This window comes from Erithacus rubecula, assembly GCF_903797595.1.
Source record: "Erithacus rubecula genome assembly, contig: SUPER_Z_unloc_3, whole genome shotgun sequence".
In the NCBI taxonomy this organism is placed as follows: domain Eukaryota; kingdom Metazoa; phylum Chordata; class Aves; order Passeriformes; family Muscicapidae; genus Erithacus; species Erithacus rubecula.
In genome coordinates, this window is record NW_027635944.1 from 4,630,848 (window position 1) to 4,649,175 (window position 18,328).

General features: G+C 35.6%; 1 protein-coding gene across 2 annotated transcripts in view; it reads right to left on the minus strand.

The window, feature by feature from the left end:
* The window catches only part of RASA1 (RAS p21 protein activator 1), a 52,896-nt gene that overhangs the window by 23,551 nt on the left and 11,017 nt on the right, over positions 1-18,328 (minus strand). For both annotated transcript variants that reach the window (XR_013777284.1, XM_079331438.1), the window contains exons 2-9: positions 14,233-14,382; positions 12,760-12,895; positions 11,922-11,992; positions 8,987-9,104; positions 8,070-8,101; positions 5,725-5,777; positions 4,950-5,100; positions 1,931-2,009 (exon numbers count right to left, since the gene is read on the minus strand). Coding sequence is in view for 1 of the 2 variants with exons in the window: in XM_079331438.1 (XP_079187564.1) it covers positions 1,931-2,009; positions 4,950-5,100; positions 5,725-5,777; positions 8,070-8,101; positions 8,987-9,104; positions 11,922-11,992; positions 12,760-12,895; positions 14,233-14,382 (790 nt within the window). In the remaining variant the exon portion in view is untranslated. The remainder of the gene's footprint in view (positions 1-1,930; positions 2,010-4,949; positions 5,101-5,724; positions 5,778-8,069; positions 8,102-8,986; positions 9,105-11,921; positions 11,993-12,759; positions 12,896-14,232; positions 14,383-18,328) is intronic.

The following is an 18,328-nucleotide window of genomic DNA, read 5'->3' on the forward strand; positions in this document are numbered from 1 at the left end:
GCAAAACTTTTGAATTATTTTTCCCCTCAAAAACATGGAGCATGGTACTATGTGGAAGGGAGGTAAAGAAAGCTGAAAATTAACTGCACCACTGAGCACTAAGTTTTTAAATAAAGTCACAAGTGTATCTGGCTAGGTTAAAAGAATCTGAACTACTCTCACATGGAAAATGAGTTAATGCAGTTTATTAATACAAAAACTGCAAATTTTGCATATATGAAAAACTAAAATGAAGACTTAGTGCCATGATTAAAGAGGAATAATGGAGCATGAAGAAAGTTACTACAGAAGTTTTCCAAGAAGCAGTCTCAGAATTCCTATTTGCTTTCTGACCCAATTCTCAAATTTCCTATTTGCTTTTCTGTGCTCACGATACTGAGCACAAGTTAACAGCAGAAAACAATGGGGAAGCACCAAGGAAACAACACAATTAGCAGTAAAGACTGCAATAATAAGGTATACATCTCCTAGTGCAACACAGCAGTTACACTGATCGGAGAAAATGAGGCAAGAACAACTGAGTCACTGGAGGACTGGACTGTGATACTGTTGGCTACTGTTGCCAACATAGTGGTCTCATAATGATGGACTTAACTTCTGTCATTGCAGCTCCTATGGTGCTGTGTTTTGGTTTTGTGACTGGAACTGTATCAGTAACACACCAGTGCTCTGGCTCTTGTTGATCAGTACCTGCATAATATCAAGACTTTCTCCACTTCCCACTCTGCCCCCTTCCTCAGTGAGGTGGCTTGGTGGACAAGATGCTGGGAGCAGAGACAGCCAGGACAGATGATGGCAATCGACCACAGGGATATTCCCTGTCATGTAACATCATGATCAGCAATAAGGGTGTGGGCACAGAGAGGTCTCACAGAGCAGCTAAGCATCAGTCTACCTGTGAGAGGTGCTGAGTGATTGCCTTTGCATCACCCATTCCTTTGCTTATAAAACAGTATTTTTGGCTTATAAAACAGTAATCTCAACCCAGAAGATTCTTTTGCTTTTGCCTCATTCCACAAGAATAGGGAGTGCACAAACAAAGGTGTGGGTCCTTAGCAGCTCACCAGGGTCAACTCACCATAGAAAATTACATGCATATTAATAAAATGCTCCCCAGAGGGAAAAGGAATTATGCATATCAAGGTACTACTCTAAATTGTTCTGGTACATGTTCAAGAAAGGCAAGTTCACACCAAAACTGGCAGCAGCAAGGCAACTAGGCAAACACCACAAAGAGACAGGATCAGCTTCCGTGTGCTTAGCTTGGTGAACAGAGGAAATGCTCTCATATTAATAAGAAAGATCCCACAGAGGGGTATGAATTGACTGCAACTCTAAGGAGGAAAGGAAGAGCAAATTTCTCATTTCCACTGAAAAAGGAAAGCTTGGGAATAGAAAAAGAAAAAAATAGGCATGTAAATTTTCTAACCAGCTGTAAGCTCATGAAAAGCTACATAATGTGGTGTGCTTATTACTGGTGATATCTTAGAATCAACTTCTACTACGGGGCATGTGCTTCAGAAAAAGTGCTGCAGTCCCAGCCCTGCAATCATGCCTGAAGCTTTTCAGTTTCTAGTTTTTACAGCTTCTTGTGACAGGAGAAAAACCCCAGACACAGAAGAGAGAAGGGCAGACTGGTTCCTCTTAAAATGGGACTAAATCAAAGCACGGGCCCAGGAACACAGCTAGGGGCACAGACAGAACTTACCATACTTTCTGTTGACTACAAGCCAGTATTCAAAAAGTATATGTATTTGAGGATAAAACAAAAGAAACAGATGAGCTGAAAACACTGAAACTGTTGATGACTGACTACTGGCAATGATGCTGTTTAACTATCAGTATCTCTGCTGTAATTTAGTTCATAAATTGATTTGATAATGATTCAGTCTGTGACTTGAACATTAAAGGCTGAGAGATTAAATCCTACCTGCATTGGAACAGGATCTTTTAAGTAGTATCCTTCAACAATTTGTTCTTTTCTGTAGTGCTCAATGATGTCAGCAATACTGTTCCAGTAAGAAAAAGAATATTGAAATGTTAAACACATGAATTTTCCACTGTTTGAGAATCTTTTTCACAAAACCACAGAAAACTTTCCCTCAAAGTTTTAATAAAGTATTAATCATCATAATCTTATTTGCAGGAATGAAGATTTACTAATATACTGAAGTCAAGAAAGTTCACAAAACAGTATTCAGAAATGTATTAATACTAAACTCTGCAAAATATTTTAATGACTTGCTTAAAATGTCAAATGAGGACACATCATTTTCCACATTCAGGTAGTAGTACATGTGCATTATCCACTTTCCCACCACACTGAAAATTGCTATTTCATTGGCAATAATTTTCCAAGTACATCCTACAGTAATTAGCTAAGTGGAATAGGACATACTCTGAGTGAAGTGCAATCTCTTTCTAGGAAGACTGGAAGAGAAAACAGAAAAGGTTTGTAGCAGGGCTTATACAGATTATGACTGGACATCACTGAGCTATCATTTTAAACACTCATGCCAGTAACACTCTTCCACAAGCAAGTATTCATTCTAGTCACCAGATTCAGACTGCAATTGCACTTGGAAGGCTCAGGAGAGAAGTAGTGACAAACACAAGCTACAACTCAAGGCATTTAAGTTGCTCTAATTTATTTTTGCATTACTGAAATTTACACTCTAATAAAGAATAGTAACACCAACAGAAATTAATCATTTACATGCAAAGTATCAAACCAGAAAAAGAGCTAGATAATTAAGAAGATAAAATATACTCAGTGTGTCTTCTCAGTTCATGCATACTCAGCTGTGTGTGCACAGATACAAATAAGGCAGGTGTACAATACAGGAAAAATAGTTGAAAATATAAGTCTCAAAAACTTCTAAAAAAAGCTATATGAAGGCATCTTGGTTGTCTTTTCTGTTTCATTCTGAAGCTATAAACTGTGCAAACTTGATAGAATAACCTTCCCAGAAGTATTTTAATTTTTCAAGTACATAAAATTAGATTAATGTTTCTTTCTGTTTTAATGAAATTGAGTAATTAATTTCAATTTTTACTGAGATGCTGTCTGCATATACTGTTTTCCACATAAGAATTTCAACTGCCACACTACAAAAAATAATGATTCAGTCATTATATTTCAAGGGTTGAATAGCTACTACCAATATTTTCTAATCAATAAAACAGCATTGTATGAATTTTCTCACTCATCAAATCTGTGACCTTCAGTGCACCATCTATTTTCTCAACTAAAAATGTCATTAGGAGTTCCTCAAGATAAGAAGCAGGTGCCTGCAAAATTTCTGCAATTTTGTAATAGGGGCTGAAGAATAAACTCAGTTGTATTTAAAAACTCCTTCTGTAGCTGGAGTAACATATAGACTAGGACTCCAAGCCTTGATGGAGCATCTAAGGGCTGCATTCTTCATCATATGTTTGAACTTCCAGCAAGTTTACCAATCTGATATACACAGTAAATTGAACTGAATGTGAGCTTAAGTGTGTAGTGATAATTCTCCCAAACATACAACAAAAACAAAGCTTTTCTTTCACACTGAAGATTTCTGCAAACTACATAACAAAATACTAAAAAAATTCTTAAAGCATTTTGTCATAATTTATTGCTGCTTAACCTTAAAATCTTGTTTCCTATTCAGCTGCATAAGATCTCTTTCAGACTAATGTAATCTATACCCCAAATTAATCCAGCACTGAATTATAAAGTAATTGGAAGCAGTAACAATGTAATAACTTTCTGAAAGGGTATTATTTAATGCAACAAACCCATCTGAGACTAATAAGATTTCCTCTAACTTGATGATTAATTTGACATCACCAAGGGTGGAGGGCTCCTATCATCCTCCTAATAAGCCATGCAACTAGGAATTGGCATTTACCTCCATGAAAGGCTGACCCTGCACCTAGCCTAGCTTTCCATGAGGATGGCTGGAGGCCAAACTGATTAATGAAGAAGGTATTCAAGCTGCCTGGATATGAAATGTGCATAGGTTCATAAGGATTCAACTGCTTAGCCTCACAGTATCATGTGAGTGAAGTCATATGAAAAAGTCCACTGAACTTGAAGAGATATTGACATTTTCTAAGACTTCAACTGCTGAATCTCTAAAGTCAAGCTGGAAGTGACAGAAATTCTCTATTGGGGTAAGAATGCCCTTGTTCTGGGTGAACAGGACTGGAAAAATGCTGATTTTTTTAAGGCAGGCAGTGTCCTCTGTTTAAGGAGGAAACTGAGTTTTCATTACTTAAAAGTCTTCGAGATACAATAATTCTAAAAAAAATACTATCAAAGATGGAGGTGCACTGATAATTTTTCCCACAAAAGGGGAAATACCTCATTATTTCTTTCTTTTTGTACTAAGTTTTCCTTTTTGACTGTATTTTTCCACAAATGGCAAAAGAAATGCATCTTTCGTTTGTTCATTCTAAATGAACTGATCTGTATTTCTGTTCCAAGTACCATGTACATTTTTCAGTGTATTTAGTAACTTTTTCCAACAATGAAGGTGTTTTTCCCCTTTCTTGTAAATATCTATTATTTGAAAACTTTATTGGTTGTCTCAGATAAAATTAGATTTTTATTTTCCCCTTTTCAGACAGACAAGAACACATGGAGAAGCTTCCAGGTTGCTTCAAATAGAGTAATTTCTTAATTAAAGATACACAGTTTATGGTTCCACATGATCCATTCAAACCACAATTTACAGAGTGAAGCAACTGGCTGGCAGAAGCAGCACAAATACTTCAAGAGAAACAAGTTACACTTGTTAAGCTGTAAGAATTTGCTCAGTTAGATGTAACTACCAAGAAAATTAGGGAAAATTTTTTGTATAAAGGAAATGGCATGTCTTAAAACCATAGTAGTAAATAATTATCAGGAGCAAGTTACACAAGCATAAAATATCACAGTTCCTTTTGCCATAAGAACTCACCTATTATAGTATCTGCCTCCCATCATAAACTGATTGTTTGATGTTGGACATATTTTAAAACGCTGAATATTTTCACTGGTCCGGAAATAAAGTGAATAATCACCAGGGGTATTATCTGAAGGCCTCACAAGAAAACTGCACACCTGACCAACTGAAAAGACATCATAATAGTGTTATTTTCTTAGTGATATATATATAGACTTTTATTAAATCTATTTCTACATAAACTAGGAAGAACTGCGCACTTGAAGAAATACAAATCCTATAAAGGTAAATTCCATTAGTGATCTCAGAATAGAGGAACTAGTACTAAACCACCAAAATTAATGAAAAAATGGCTCATCTGTAGCCCACAACCTAGCCACATCTTTGCCAACTCTTAAAACAGAATACAAGAAAAGGCTGGTAACATTTTGAAAATAACACAATCTCTCTTCCAGTATTTAAAGTATTAAACAATGGGTCAGAAGTACTGTTTGCATTTAAAGAAATATTTGCTTTATGGAAAAGAAATAATTGACTATACATATAATAATTTAAAATTTAATTAGATCAAAAATTATTAAATTAACTTTACTTAAGAATATAGTCCATTCTGATAACCATGAAAGCTTTCCCTGTAGTGTTCTACTGAAGTAGCATCCAGAGGGGTTGGAGAATTTAAATCACTCATATATTTTCATACATATAAGGAAGTTTTGCCACAGTTTATTATTAACAGGATCACTTTGAGCCATTTTGCTATCACTGTATTTCACATCAGAAATACACATACCTGTCATCAGCAAATTGTAAGCTTCCTGTTTGGAGATCTTCCCATGGAACCATCTTAACAAAGATGAAGAGAAAAATTAGAAAGCAAGACTAGCAGCTCTCTTTTTTGGTTGTGGTGACATCCAAGGCTCTGGCACCTATGAATTAATCTTTATTTAAAAAGACCCAATATATATATAGATGAGACAATCAATGTCTATGCTACTTAATGATTCTCTTCTACCAACAGCATGAAAAGACAAACACTAATAGGTATATAAACAAATTACTTTTAATAACTATATCCAATACTTGGAGCTGATCTTGAAATACAGTTGTGTTTAGGGATTGAGATGAATTGTCCAAAATAGATAAGTAGGTAATTTGATAGGCATTATTTGAAGTCATACAGCAATGTACTAGAATCATGAAATCTGAAGCTCAAACAAGAATTAAACACATACAGAAAACCTCAAACTCAAATTTGCCAGAGCTGTGGAAACAACATCTAGCTTGGTAGATTAATGAATACAAACTGCTTTCGTCTCACACCTTGTGCTTTCCCAGTCTTCTGTCAGAGCAGTATCCCACAAAAGTTCACAGCCTCTGCCTAGTCACCACCTGATACCACTATTCAGAAAAGCTTGACATACTACAACTTAATAATATGTATTTAAAGGAAAGCTAAAGATATGATGCTTTTACATATTAGAAAACACTCCAATTTCTAACTTTCTTTCTATACTACCTTCAGATATTAATTTATTAATTCCTCTGAAAGGTAAACAACCACTGAAAAACAGAATCAAATCTCCAGGCATCTCCTAAAAGATACTTTCCAAATATAAAATTTCCCCATTTGAAGACATTCCATATGGTCAAATTGCTTTGAAGAACACAGTAAAACAAACAGACAACTGAAATACCTCCTTCTGCCACCAGCCTTTTGGAAATTGGGAAACAGCAAAAAAGCCAGCAAGCACAAATATGACAAATGAGGACATCAAATTGAGTCATCAAAGCACTAGACATTTTTCACAACTATCTGCCACTCATTTTCACTTGTAAATGTAATCTATCAACAGACTGACATATCAACACCCTGTTGATTCTGTTTCATTCAATTTTGAAAAATTTTTTAAATATTTAAGCAAATAGAAAGAAACTTATAGTCATGTGACTTTTTCTTCAAAGTTTTAAGTGTTATAAGAATCACAGAATTGTAGGATCACAGAATCCTTTGGTTTGGAAAACACCTTTAAGATCATCCCATGCAATCCTTAACACAGCTCTGCCACATTCATCACACAACCACGTCCCCAGATGCCACATTTACACACCTTCTAACTCCCTTCAGAGGTGGTAATTCCACCACTGCCCTGCGCAGCCTGCTCCAGGGCTTGACAACCCTTCCAATGAAGGTATCCCCCCTAATGTCCAATCTTAATAATCTCAATACCTAATCTTCCCTGGGTGAGACTTGAGCAAGTTTCCTCTTATCCTATCACTTGTTACCTGGGAGAAGAGACCTCTTTTGGCTACAGCCTCCTTTAAGCCATCTGCAGAGAGTGATGAGATTCTGCCTGAGCCTTCTTTTCTCCAGGCTGAGCCCCACCAGCTCCCTCAGTTGCTCCTCATCAGACTTGTGCTCCAGACCCTTCCCCAGCTCTGTTTCCCTTCCCTGGACACACTGCAGTGTCTTTCTTGCAGTGAGAGCCCAAACCTGCACCTGGAACTCAAGGTATTTACGGGAACATTCCCTGCCCTGCTCCTGCTGGCCACGCTACTGCTGACACAAGCCAGGATGCCATTGGCATTCTCAGTCCCTGGCTCATGTTCAGCCAGTGTTGACCAGCACCTCAGGTCCTTTCTGCTGAGCAGCCTTCCAGCCACTGCCCCAGCCTGTAGCACTGCAGGGGCTGTTGTGATCCAAGGGCAGAAATCATCACTTGGCCCTCTGGGATCTCATACCACTGGCCTCCCTGACCCAGTCTCTCCAGATTCCTGTGCAGAGCCCTCCTACCCTCCAGAAGACACTGTTCTAACAGTACTTTGGTACAGTATTTAGAGTTATCTTCAAGGCAACTGTGTTCAAGAAATACTCCTGTTGTGCATATTTTGACTGAAAGAGATCATACATAGCTTCATCTAAGATTTCAGCACTGCAATACCCATTAGTAACAGACATACCTATTATATGATTTTTTCATGTCAATTATCCCTGCATCTGCAGCAGCTAGTATATAAGGAAGTTTTGAGATTAAAAAATAAATCTCTTTGGTCATTTTCTCAAAAATTTAGAAATCCCATAATGGAAGTTTACAAACAGTTATGATTGCTTTTAAACAACAAAACAAAAATCCTTACATTTTGCCTTCATGGGGATCTTCTTCTCTTCCCTATGAGAAAATTAACATATCAAGTGAATGACAACAGTACAACTCAATTTAAAAAAAAAAAAAAAAAGAAAGACCTTCTGTAGGACAAAAAAAAAAAAAAAAAAAAAAAGACATTTAGAAGCCTGCGGCATTTTTTAACTAAAGGGCTTACTAAAGATCTATGAAAACTTTTCCTCTTCATTCATTAGCTTAAAATTCAGCAAAAATGTTATTTTTGATGATTACTTCAGTCATGAACCAATTTCTTTAGATATGGTAACTTTTCAGAAAGTTTCAACCTTCTCAGCCTTTTGAAGGTTAAATTACCACTGACCTATCAGTCTACAGATCAACAGTCTAGTACCACCACTTCAGCTTAGCTATTCACATTCTGACACAGGTCATGTACAAGAAGCATCTCAAATAACATTGCTATTAGCAAAACATATATACTGTGTAAGAAGATACTACAAAAAACCTGATTTTTCTTTTTTTGCTTCTCACCAATAATTTTTTAACCCAAATTCCATCCTTGAATAAAGAGAAATATCTACCACAAGGCAAAATTACATTCTGTTGACTTAGTGAACATTCCATGGCAATTAAAAAGAAAGAAATGCAATTTAATGATTCTTCACCAGAACAGTAAATTTTAGGTAAATGCCTAGTAAATTTACAATACCATTCATTTGTACTTATGCTTGAACAATACATGAATATTGGTTTTTTATAACAAACAAGGATTAAAGGTTTGTTTTACTATTTTAGAAACTATTAGATGAGTTTACTAGATTTAGAAAAGTACATAATTAGAAAACAGGCAATTAAATGTCACTAGTTTTTGTTCAATGTTATTTTATAAAAAGTCCCATTCATATAAGAAATCTGAAAACAAAAATTACTTACCACTTCTTCTACCAGGTCTTCCACAATGAGACCTTGTTCATCTGTTCGTAGGTTTGTAACCCACATCCAGCCATCTTCCAATTCGTTATGGACAATAAACATGTCTCCTTTAAGGAAACTGAAGAGGGTTACAGCAAGATTTAAATCAGAGATACTATCATAACATAAAGTTTAAAGAACACAATGAATTCTTGAGCACGATTTCCATAAAATACTTGGGAAAACCTATTTGCAAAAAATGCAGGAATCAATATTCCAAGCACATGTGTATTTTTCCTCACAATTAAGTGGCTTCTATATACAAGTTCTCATATTTTTGAATAATGTTCTATGAAGTATGTATCTAATACATACTTCAGTGCTGTCAACTTAAAAGTGTGCTAATGTATAAAACAAAAATAACACCACAATATTAAAATACACTAATATTGTTCTTTTATCAATTAAACACAAGTAAAATAACCCTTAGTAGTTTACAAGAGAATAATATTGCTTTCATTGAAAAATCACCTTGCATAATTTAAGTTGTGGAACACCTATTCATTGTGTTCTCACATATGAAGAACAAGTGATGCAAAGAGAATACAGAGCAGTTACCAGAGACTCCATGCAATTAGCTACAAGCGTAAGAAGCATTAACATTCAGAATCAGAGAACCACAGAATCAAACAGGCTGGAAAAGACCTCTGAGGCTGAGTCCAACCTACAACCAAATACCACATGTCACCAAACAGTACTAAGTGCAACATCCACTCATTCCTTAAACACCCTCCAAAACAGTGATTCCACCACCTCAATTGGGCAGCATTTCAAAGTTTAATCACCCTTTCTATGAAAAATTTTTCCCTAATGTCCAGCCTAGAGCTGCCCTGTAGACTAAAGGGGAATTTAAGATGATGTCCTCTCATCCTGCCACTGATTGCCTGGAAGAAGAGACTGAACCCTACCTGGCTACATGTTTCTTTCCAGGAGTTGTAAAGAGCAATGAAATTTCCCTTGAGACTCCTTTTCTTCAGGCTGAGGCCCTGCAGCCACTCCTAATAGGACTTGTACTCCAGATACTTTACCAGTTTAATTACCCTTCTCTGGACACACTGCAGGATCTCAATGTCATTCCTGAATGACATTGAATGACATGAATGCCCCACAAGTGGACACAGTTCTCAAGGTGTGGCCTCACCAGTGTTGAGCACAGGCAAAGAATCACTTTCTTAATCCTACTGGCTACACCACTGCTGATCCAAGACAGGATGCCATTGACTCTCCTGGGTACAGCTGGTGACCAGCACCTCCAGGTCCTTTCCCACTGAGCAGCTTTCTAGCCACTCTTCCTCCAGCCTGTAGCTCTGCAGAGGGTTTTATTGTAACCAAAGTGCAGAACCCAGCACCTGGTCCAAGGGAGTTTTCATTTCTGGAAGGACTAGTTAGCGAAAGTTACTCCTTAAAAAACACAAACTCAGATCACATGAAAACCTTTCACTGCAGCACAGAATTTTTGATCATGTTTCATGATGCATCAAGATACAGGAAAACAATGAAGAGTTGAAGCTCATTAACTACCATTTCAATTCAAAATCTCATAGCAACTGTCTATGGCACAGCTCTCATTTGAAGTAGGCTAACAGAAACAAAAGCAACAAACCACTATTGAAAATAAAGAATAAATTCAACTGCTATTCAGCTTTAACAGGTGACAGACAAAAACCCAACCAATGTATAATTACTGCATGGAAGATACGGTGAACTCAGTAATACTTTAAACTTAAAAAATATTAACTATGGTATTAAAATTCTAAGTCAATATTCTCTGAAATACATACTTTCTTCAAGAGCATCTTAATTTGATTTAGAACAAACTGAGAACTTTGGGCTCAGCTATGCCATGAACAGAACTACTTTAGCCATGCAGACCTCAAAACCCAAATACCAACTTTGCATTTCAGTTCTATCCTAATAGAGGAAGAAGAGGTTTAATTGCCTACAATTTTTGTGATGATAGCAAACAATAAAATGCTATTTCCTCTTAAGCTGATAGGTGGAATAAGGCACATGAAAGACCCTTTTCTACTTTTGTTATTACACACAGTAGGAAGCCTTAGTTGCAATGTGCCATTAGAGAGTCCCTTCCCAGTCCTACCATCTTACTAAAACACATAATTACAAACACAAATATCCTCATATCATCCTTTAAAGGATCAGACTGGACAGTGAGTCTTGGAATAAATTTCCATCCAAATGAGGATACAAAGATCTGGTATCTTTCTATACATTTTAAGATAATAATCCTAAACCTAGGAAAATTCCCAATTCAACTGGTGTATTATATCAGCTTATGAAACCTGCCTCATTAGAGAAATTAGTAGTCACCACAAATCACTTTAAAATCCTCCTGTTTTTAAATCTGGAAAAATATTATCTCAAGAAAGCAGTATCAATCCCAAGTAACCAGAAAATGGTCTTGTATTGAAATACTCACTTCTTCCATTCTTAAATTTTAAGTAATCAAGCCTCAAGTTTCACTTTCTAGTGATCTGAATTGTTTCCCTTAGCTACACATCTAGTAATAGTTCTGTGGCAGTTCAGAAAAAAGCCTAGCTCATTGCTTTCACACACTCAGATAAGGCATTTCCATACAGAATTCTTAGATAAATTTATCCCTCTGGTAAAAATCAAGGACTTTATAAAATCTATTCCAAAATTATAACATTACTGATTTTAATTCTATGTACCTAATGTACCTTCCCTTACAAATAATACAAACAAATACACTAAGAACAAAATGTCTTATTTCCAACCAAAGAACAGAAGAGATATAATCCTGTAATCTAACTATGTCAAGTTTAAGATGCAACTGGAAAATATCTGCAAACACCTATCTAAATTACTACTACTTATAAATACTCTCAAGATCTTCACAGCCATTATGCAAACGTACCTTATTTCATCAGTTTCTGGCACTTTGGTGTAAGGTAGAATTGCTCGAACCCTCCTTCTGTCTTCCACAGGCTACAATTTAAAAGAGAGCAATGGTTTTTTTCTCTATACTCTGACTGCAGACTCCATACTGTGGAATCTCTCTCCCCAGCATTATGCTATTCTGAGGCTAAGAACTGGTAACATCCCTTATATCCGCCTTGCCAGTTTTATATTTCCAAAGCTCAAAATCACTGTCAGCTGGAAACATGTAATTTGTTGGCTAAGAGAGCGCTTATTTAATTTTTTTTTTTTCACTTAGAGTGGAGGGAATGTCCACAATTTTAACATTTAGAAACATTTTTATCCAGGTTTTGGATTTTGTTACAGGGAGTATTTTGCAGGTTTATGTTTAATTTTAATTACTTTTCTTGTGTTAAGGATGGGTAAGTGAAAGAAACCTTGGTTATCTCCAGGATGCATATTTAAACCATTGTTAGATATGCAAAATGTCACAGAACAGTGAAGGTTATATTACAACAGTGCTCTTTATTAGCCAATAAATCAGTATGTTCTTGTTTTTCACTGTCTACTTAAAATGATGCTACCACATTGTGCAATAACTGCAATACCTCTATCTTCTTCATTGTGTATTTTTATTACATAGAAATTTTTTTACCCATTATTTTGTGTCAGTAATAATGCATTTTTATTCTCCTTATAGTTCCACATATCCCTATACAAAGTTACAGGAAACTTTGTAAAAAAATTTTTCCCAAAGAAAATTCTGAATAGTGATTAAAGTTACAAACATTTACTAATTTTAGTAAATTATTCTTCAGAATTTTTATTTTACTTGCCTCTGGAGGTGCTACTGGAAACAAGAGCTTTTCCCCTTTCAGCAAGCATGACACGTGACTGTAATAACCAATCAGGTCTGAGAGTGAAGCAAAGCGACGCCCACCAATGTAATAGTCTCCACACATGGCAATAATCCTATTAATAAAAAAAAACCCAGAAGCTTGACATCAGAAAAGTTTTTGCTATGAATTTTTTTTCAAACAAAAGGAGATTAGGACCACATTTAATGCTTAAAGCAGTGCCTATATTCAGTAAAATGCAGTATTACAGGCCCTCTATAAACATATAAATAAACCTAATGAACATTTTATCAAAAATATTCATATATATTATATGATCCACCAGTTTTTTATCTAAAGAAAGTGCTTATTCACAGAAAAAGACAGTACATTTGTCAGAATTAAATGAAATCGAAAGAAAAATATATAAGCATGAATATATAATAATAATGCACTAGTACACAATAGTATTATTACTTTTATTATGCACAACATACACTTTTTATAATAGGCATAAACTGAACAAAGTAGCAAGTACTTTAACAAAAAATTGCTACACTTCTAGACTATACAATGCAAAAAATAAAACATAAAAAATTAGTCATTTTGTTACAGTTTGCTTAGCATCCACATTAAAAGTTAAGAAATTACTTTGGAATAATCAAAGTATCTCCTTAAACTCAATTTAAAAATTTGGTATCTAATGGGAAAAAGCTCACATAACCATTTCAGCAGCTTAACAAAAAAAGAAGACTTCTAACAAAACAGTTTACTTATTTCTTTAATGTTTGTGTATTGTCTTCGAGATTCTTTAACGCGTAATTTGAATTAAGCTGCTTCTTACGAGAAGTAATGTAAAATTCATACAAAGATAAATCTTCAGGGACTAAATCCAAGCTCAAAAGCATATAGCACTGCAAGGGGAGTCAGAAAACAATGCTCAGGATAAATGCAGAAAGCTGTTCCATCAAACCTTTTGATTAGTAAACACAAAATCCATTGGTGTTTTTTGCTTTGGGACTTTTTGTGGCTTTTTTTAAAATTTGGGAGTTGTTTGTTTGAGGGAGTGTTTGTTTGTTTTGGGTGGGGTTTTCTCCCCTCAAAATTAAGAAAGCAACCAGATGTGCTGGCACTTTTAACTGTGCTAATTGCAATGATTACTATGGAGCAGACACGAAACAATATCCTTGACTGATTAATGAAAACTGCATGGTGCTTTAAGTCTAATCAAACCACTTTAAGCAAGCTTCTCTATCCAGATATTTTTGGTTTCCTCACACTTCAGTTCATCACCCTATCAAGTAATTTTAAAGTAGCATGTTTTAAAACAATCAAACACTAGTAAGAAGCTGTACAATAAAAGCATAAAGAGTCAAAAATAGCACATTACAATACAATCATTGCTGACTTTTTGTGTTCTGAAACAAAAAGTAGATAGATCGCAGTATTCAAAATAAAACACTTAATTCTCACCTAAAATGATTGACATTTGTTTTACTAAGGAATGAAAGCACAAATGAACCTGGTCTCCGATCACTCTCTCGAATAAGGTAACTTCCAGGTTTTCCCGCCTGTCGGAGACGTTCTTCCGCAATTGTTCTGTCAAGTTTTCCATGATACCACCTGAAAAAGGGAGTAACAACATATGTCCTCAGAATGTAAGGGTTTCCTTTACTCTCACAAAACAGGCCCAGGAAAATAAGAAAACCTTTCAGTCAAAACCCATACAACTCCAAAACTTTGTTTCAAAGTTATCACATTGTTACAAGTTCAACCTTCTAGTTGACTTATTTCCAATAAATAGCATTTTTAACACACCAGTTTCTCATATAACATTCTTTTCTCAAGGAACAACCCTGAGAGTCAGAGGCTCTACACATATCATCAGTTTTTATCTCCTCCTTAATTTGTTAACTTTGAATAAACAGAAACTGAGGTGACTGACCTGACTGAAGAGATTATTGTATTTTAAGCCTACACAGGTGTCAGTCTAGGCTGGGTATTTCAAAAGCACAAACGGAGAAGTGAAATCTATCAGACTGTTCCTCAGCTGACAGAAATGCTGCTGCAGCAAAGCCAGCAAAGAACTGGACAGCAGTCACCAGGCCACCATGCAGCCCTAAAACCACCTTTCCTCATCACAATGTGTATCCTATCAATGAAAAGTGAGTGCTGATGCATGTCAAATCATAGACAGCAAAATATGAAAAAGGAAATCTTTACTGCTACCATTCAAGCACTCAATCACCTATGTCAGTTTATTTACACAACCTTTGTCAGAGTACTTGTTCTACTCCAAATGATCAAGCACAACTTTTGTTTTACCAAGAAAGAAGTGATATAGAGCAGTTTCCAAAGACAGACATTGCTCTCATTATCTTCATCAAGCCACAGCATGTTCCAGAGCTATATATTACAATAATTCATTAGCTTCTCCACCTAATTTTGCTTGATTAAAACTTTAATTTTTACACTCAGAAACTGTCAAGCTTCAAACCAGCCACCGTTTCACAAAATGTAAATCCTTCACCATTTCAGATCATATATACCATTTAGTTCTAACAGTTCAGAAACTGTTTTGCAAGATTCACAAACATGCAATTTAGAAAATATGTAAATAATCTCTTGAACTAAATTATGCAAAAATATCAAGTATTTCACAGCATACAGTTTCAAAAAAAATAAAAAAGCTGAGCTGTTGATGAAATCCGAACAAAAGCAGTATTTTCTATAAAATGGAAACAAAAGCTTTGAGAGCTTTTAACAAAACAAAACTTTGACAAACTAAACCAAAAAACACCACTTCAACACTAGGAGCAGCACAAGCATAGATACTGTCTAACATTGAAAACTGAATGCTTGCTAGTATTGCTCCCCTTTGTTTCTCTTCCTCACCACGACTAAAACAAGTAGAAGCACTGTTGTGTCTCTATATTGTTTAAAACTTGGAACTGCTGCAGGCCTAGCAAGAGCCTGTGTCATTCCATTTCAAGGCAAAGCAGCCTGATGAACAGAAACCTGTCATTCAAAGACAGACCACAAAGAAGTGGATCACACACCTTCCCTAACAGGAGGGTCCTTTAGGAAATGAAGCAAAATCAAGACTGTTGATTTTGAAGTAACTAAGATGAAATTTTCTGTGTGTCAGTGTGAACAGCACAGCTGAAACTTGAGTGAGTTTGTTCCCAACATAGCTGGGCATTGCTTTCCTGGATAGACTGACTTTCATGAAGTATAAAACTCCTCAGAGAACCAAGAAACTTCCCTGATTAAAAAACCAACATTCCATTTCATGAAATCTATTTTAGACTAATAATAGGTTCACTGAGCTTTTATTTGTTCCTATTCATCACCCACTTGAGGAAAATAATCTTAATTCTATTGAGAGACACATTGTATTACAATGCCAAAACTAAAGAAAGGCATAATTTCAAAATGGAGAAGTGGGAGTCTTGAAGAATGCAAATTATTGATGAAAAATTAACATAGTAAGCAGAAAGGCAGGATCATATGCAAATAAAAATAATTTTTCTGTAAGGGAAGAGGATTTCTAGCAACAATAACACAAATTTAGGTGCTCCAATTTTCAGTCCAGAAGCTTCAAAAAAAAGACACCCTCCTTGCTGATGACAGCAATATATATTTGGTATGTCCCACGTATTGGAGATCACAGTCCCTTAACCCTGAACAGGCTATATATATTTTGTCCCCATTCAACACTTCCATATCTAGTGTACCAGCAGACATTTATTACCTGTTAAAGCATTTAAGGAAAGGTTTGTTTTCTAAAGCAAAAATATTAAGTTAATTTCTGAGTGCAATTAAATTCACTGTCACTAAGCCCATACATAAAATGTTAAATTTTGATGGTAAAAAAACCACTGCATTTTACAGCTTGTTCTGTATTAGTGTAATGTACCGATTACTCTATACTACTAGCCATAGAAATAAATATGAACAATAAATTTAGTACAAACTACAGTTAAGCAGTCAATATTGAGCAATGATAAGAGAAAACAGCTCAAGTGATATCCTCACATAGGGTACACACTTAAGTGCAAACTTAGAGTATGCAAAATGGTTGCCCAGAAATCACTGCATTTTTTCAGAGAACAGAGTTTCACCAACAGATAAAAAGTTTATTCAAGCAATATACAATCTAGGAGCACTAAAGACATCACAGTCAGAAGCGCTTGTCTTATAACCCATCCTGCTATCACCAGTATTCATTATTATAGAAAGATACACTCTGCAACTTCCCATCACTATCTTCAAGGATCCTGACAGCAAACACTAAAGACTATTTTACAAAACTGCAGTATTCAACCTCATTTAAGGATATTAAGCAATCTAACGAGCACTAATGAAAGATTTTAAGATCTCATGCTGTTTTATCAGTTACAAAGGAACATCCACCCAACAGTCAGTGCTATCCAAAGAAAATGTAACAGAAATTAGTAAAATAAAGAGCCAGCCAAACTCCTAATTTCATCAGAGAATAGAGTACAGAACACTCTGAAGGATACAAACAGACTACCATAATTTCTGAACTGAAATAAACTAAACCCCAGATCTTTCGGTTTTAAGCTCCAATCAGGTATTTAAGTAAAGCCTGAGCTCAGTATTTCTGCAAAAATATATCACAAGAAACCAGCTCTCCAAGTTTTCTAAGACCTACAACTTAAATATTCTGAAATCAAAACAGCTTCAAGTTTAATGTTTTTAGTCAGAAGCAATGCTAACCATAGATGGATGCAAAAGGAATTGCTATGTATGGTGTACTGTTAAGTCTCATGAAAGGAATTAAGGTTTGGATAGGAAGGTATCACATTAAAAACCTGTCTAGCTTATTCATCAATAAGTTGCCAAGTGACTGTGACTTACAAATGCCTGCACTGAAAGTTCTAATTCACCACTACTTTGATGTACATCCTCAATCACTGCCAAAGACAAGGTCCCTATAATTTCTCATCAGTCACCTCTGCTTGTTTGCCTAATCCTACCTAGGAACACTTCTGTATATCTAATATTAGCTTTGCACATTTTTAAATGGTGACAATTCCCTGCCTTTATTGTGTTTTGAGCAAACATAATTCAATGACATTCTGAATCACAGCTAGTACTCTAACAATGCCATTGCTGTTATGACATGCACTGACGGAGAGTAAGTAGCTTTGCAAGTGTATGTTATGAAATTATTTAACTATAAAATGTTCTATCAATTATAGATCACAATTCAGGTGGTTTTTTTTCTGTAACCACCTGTTTAACTCATGCACTTGAAGAAACTTGTGTAATTGTTCTTTATTTCGATTCTAAGAGAATACCAATAAAAGGCTTCTGGGTTTCAGAAACCTGCTGAAACTCTGCATGAAAATACTCCCATCTGCTAGTTTATTTCAAAAGCAGCATGTTCAAAACTCCAACCCAATCTATCACAATTTAATTACAGCAAGCAGACAGAACAAAGACTCAACATTACAAAGAGCTTCTATACCCACACAAGAAACATACAGGTGTGGAGAAGACAGTGAGTGGCTGACAACCACATGCCAAGTCATGATCCTCA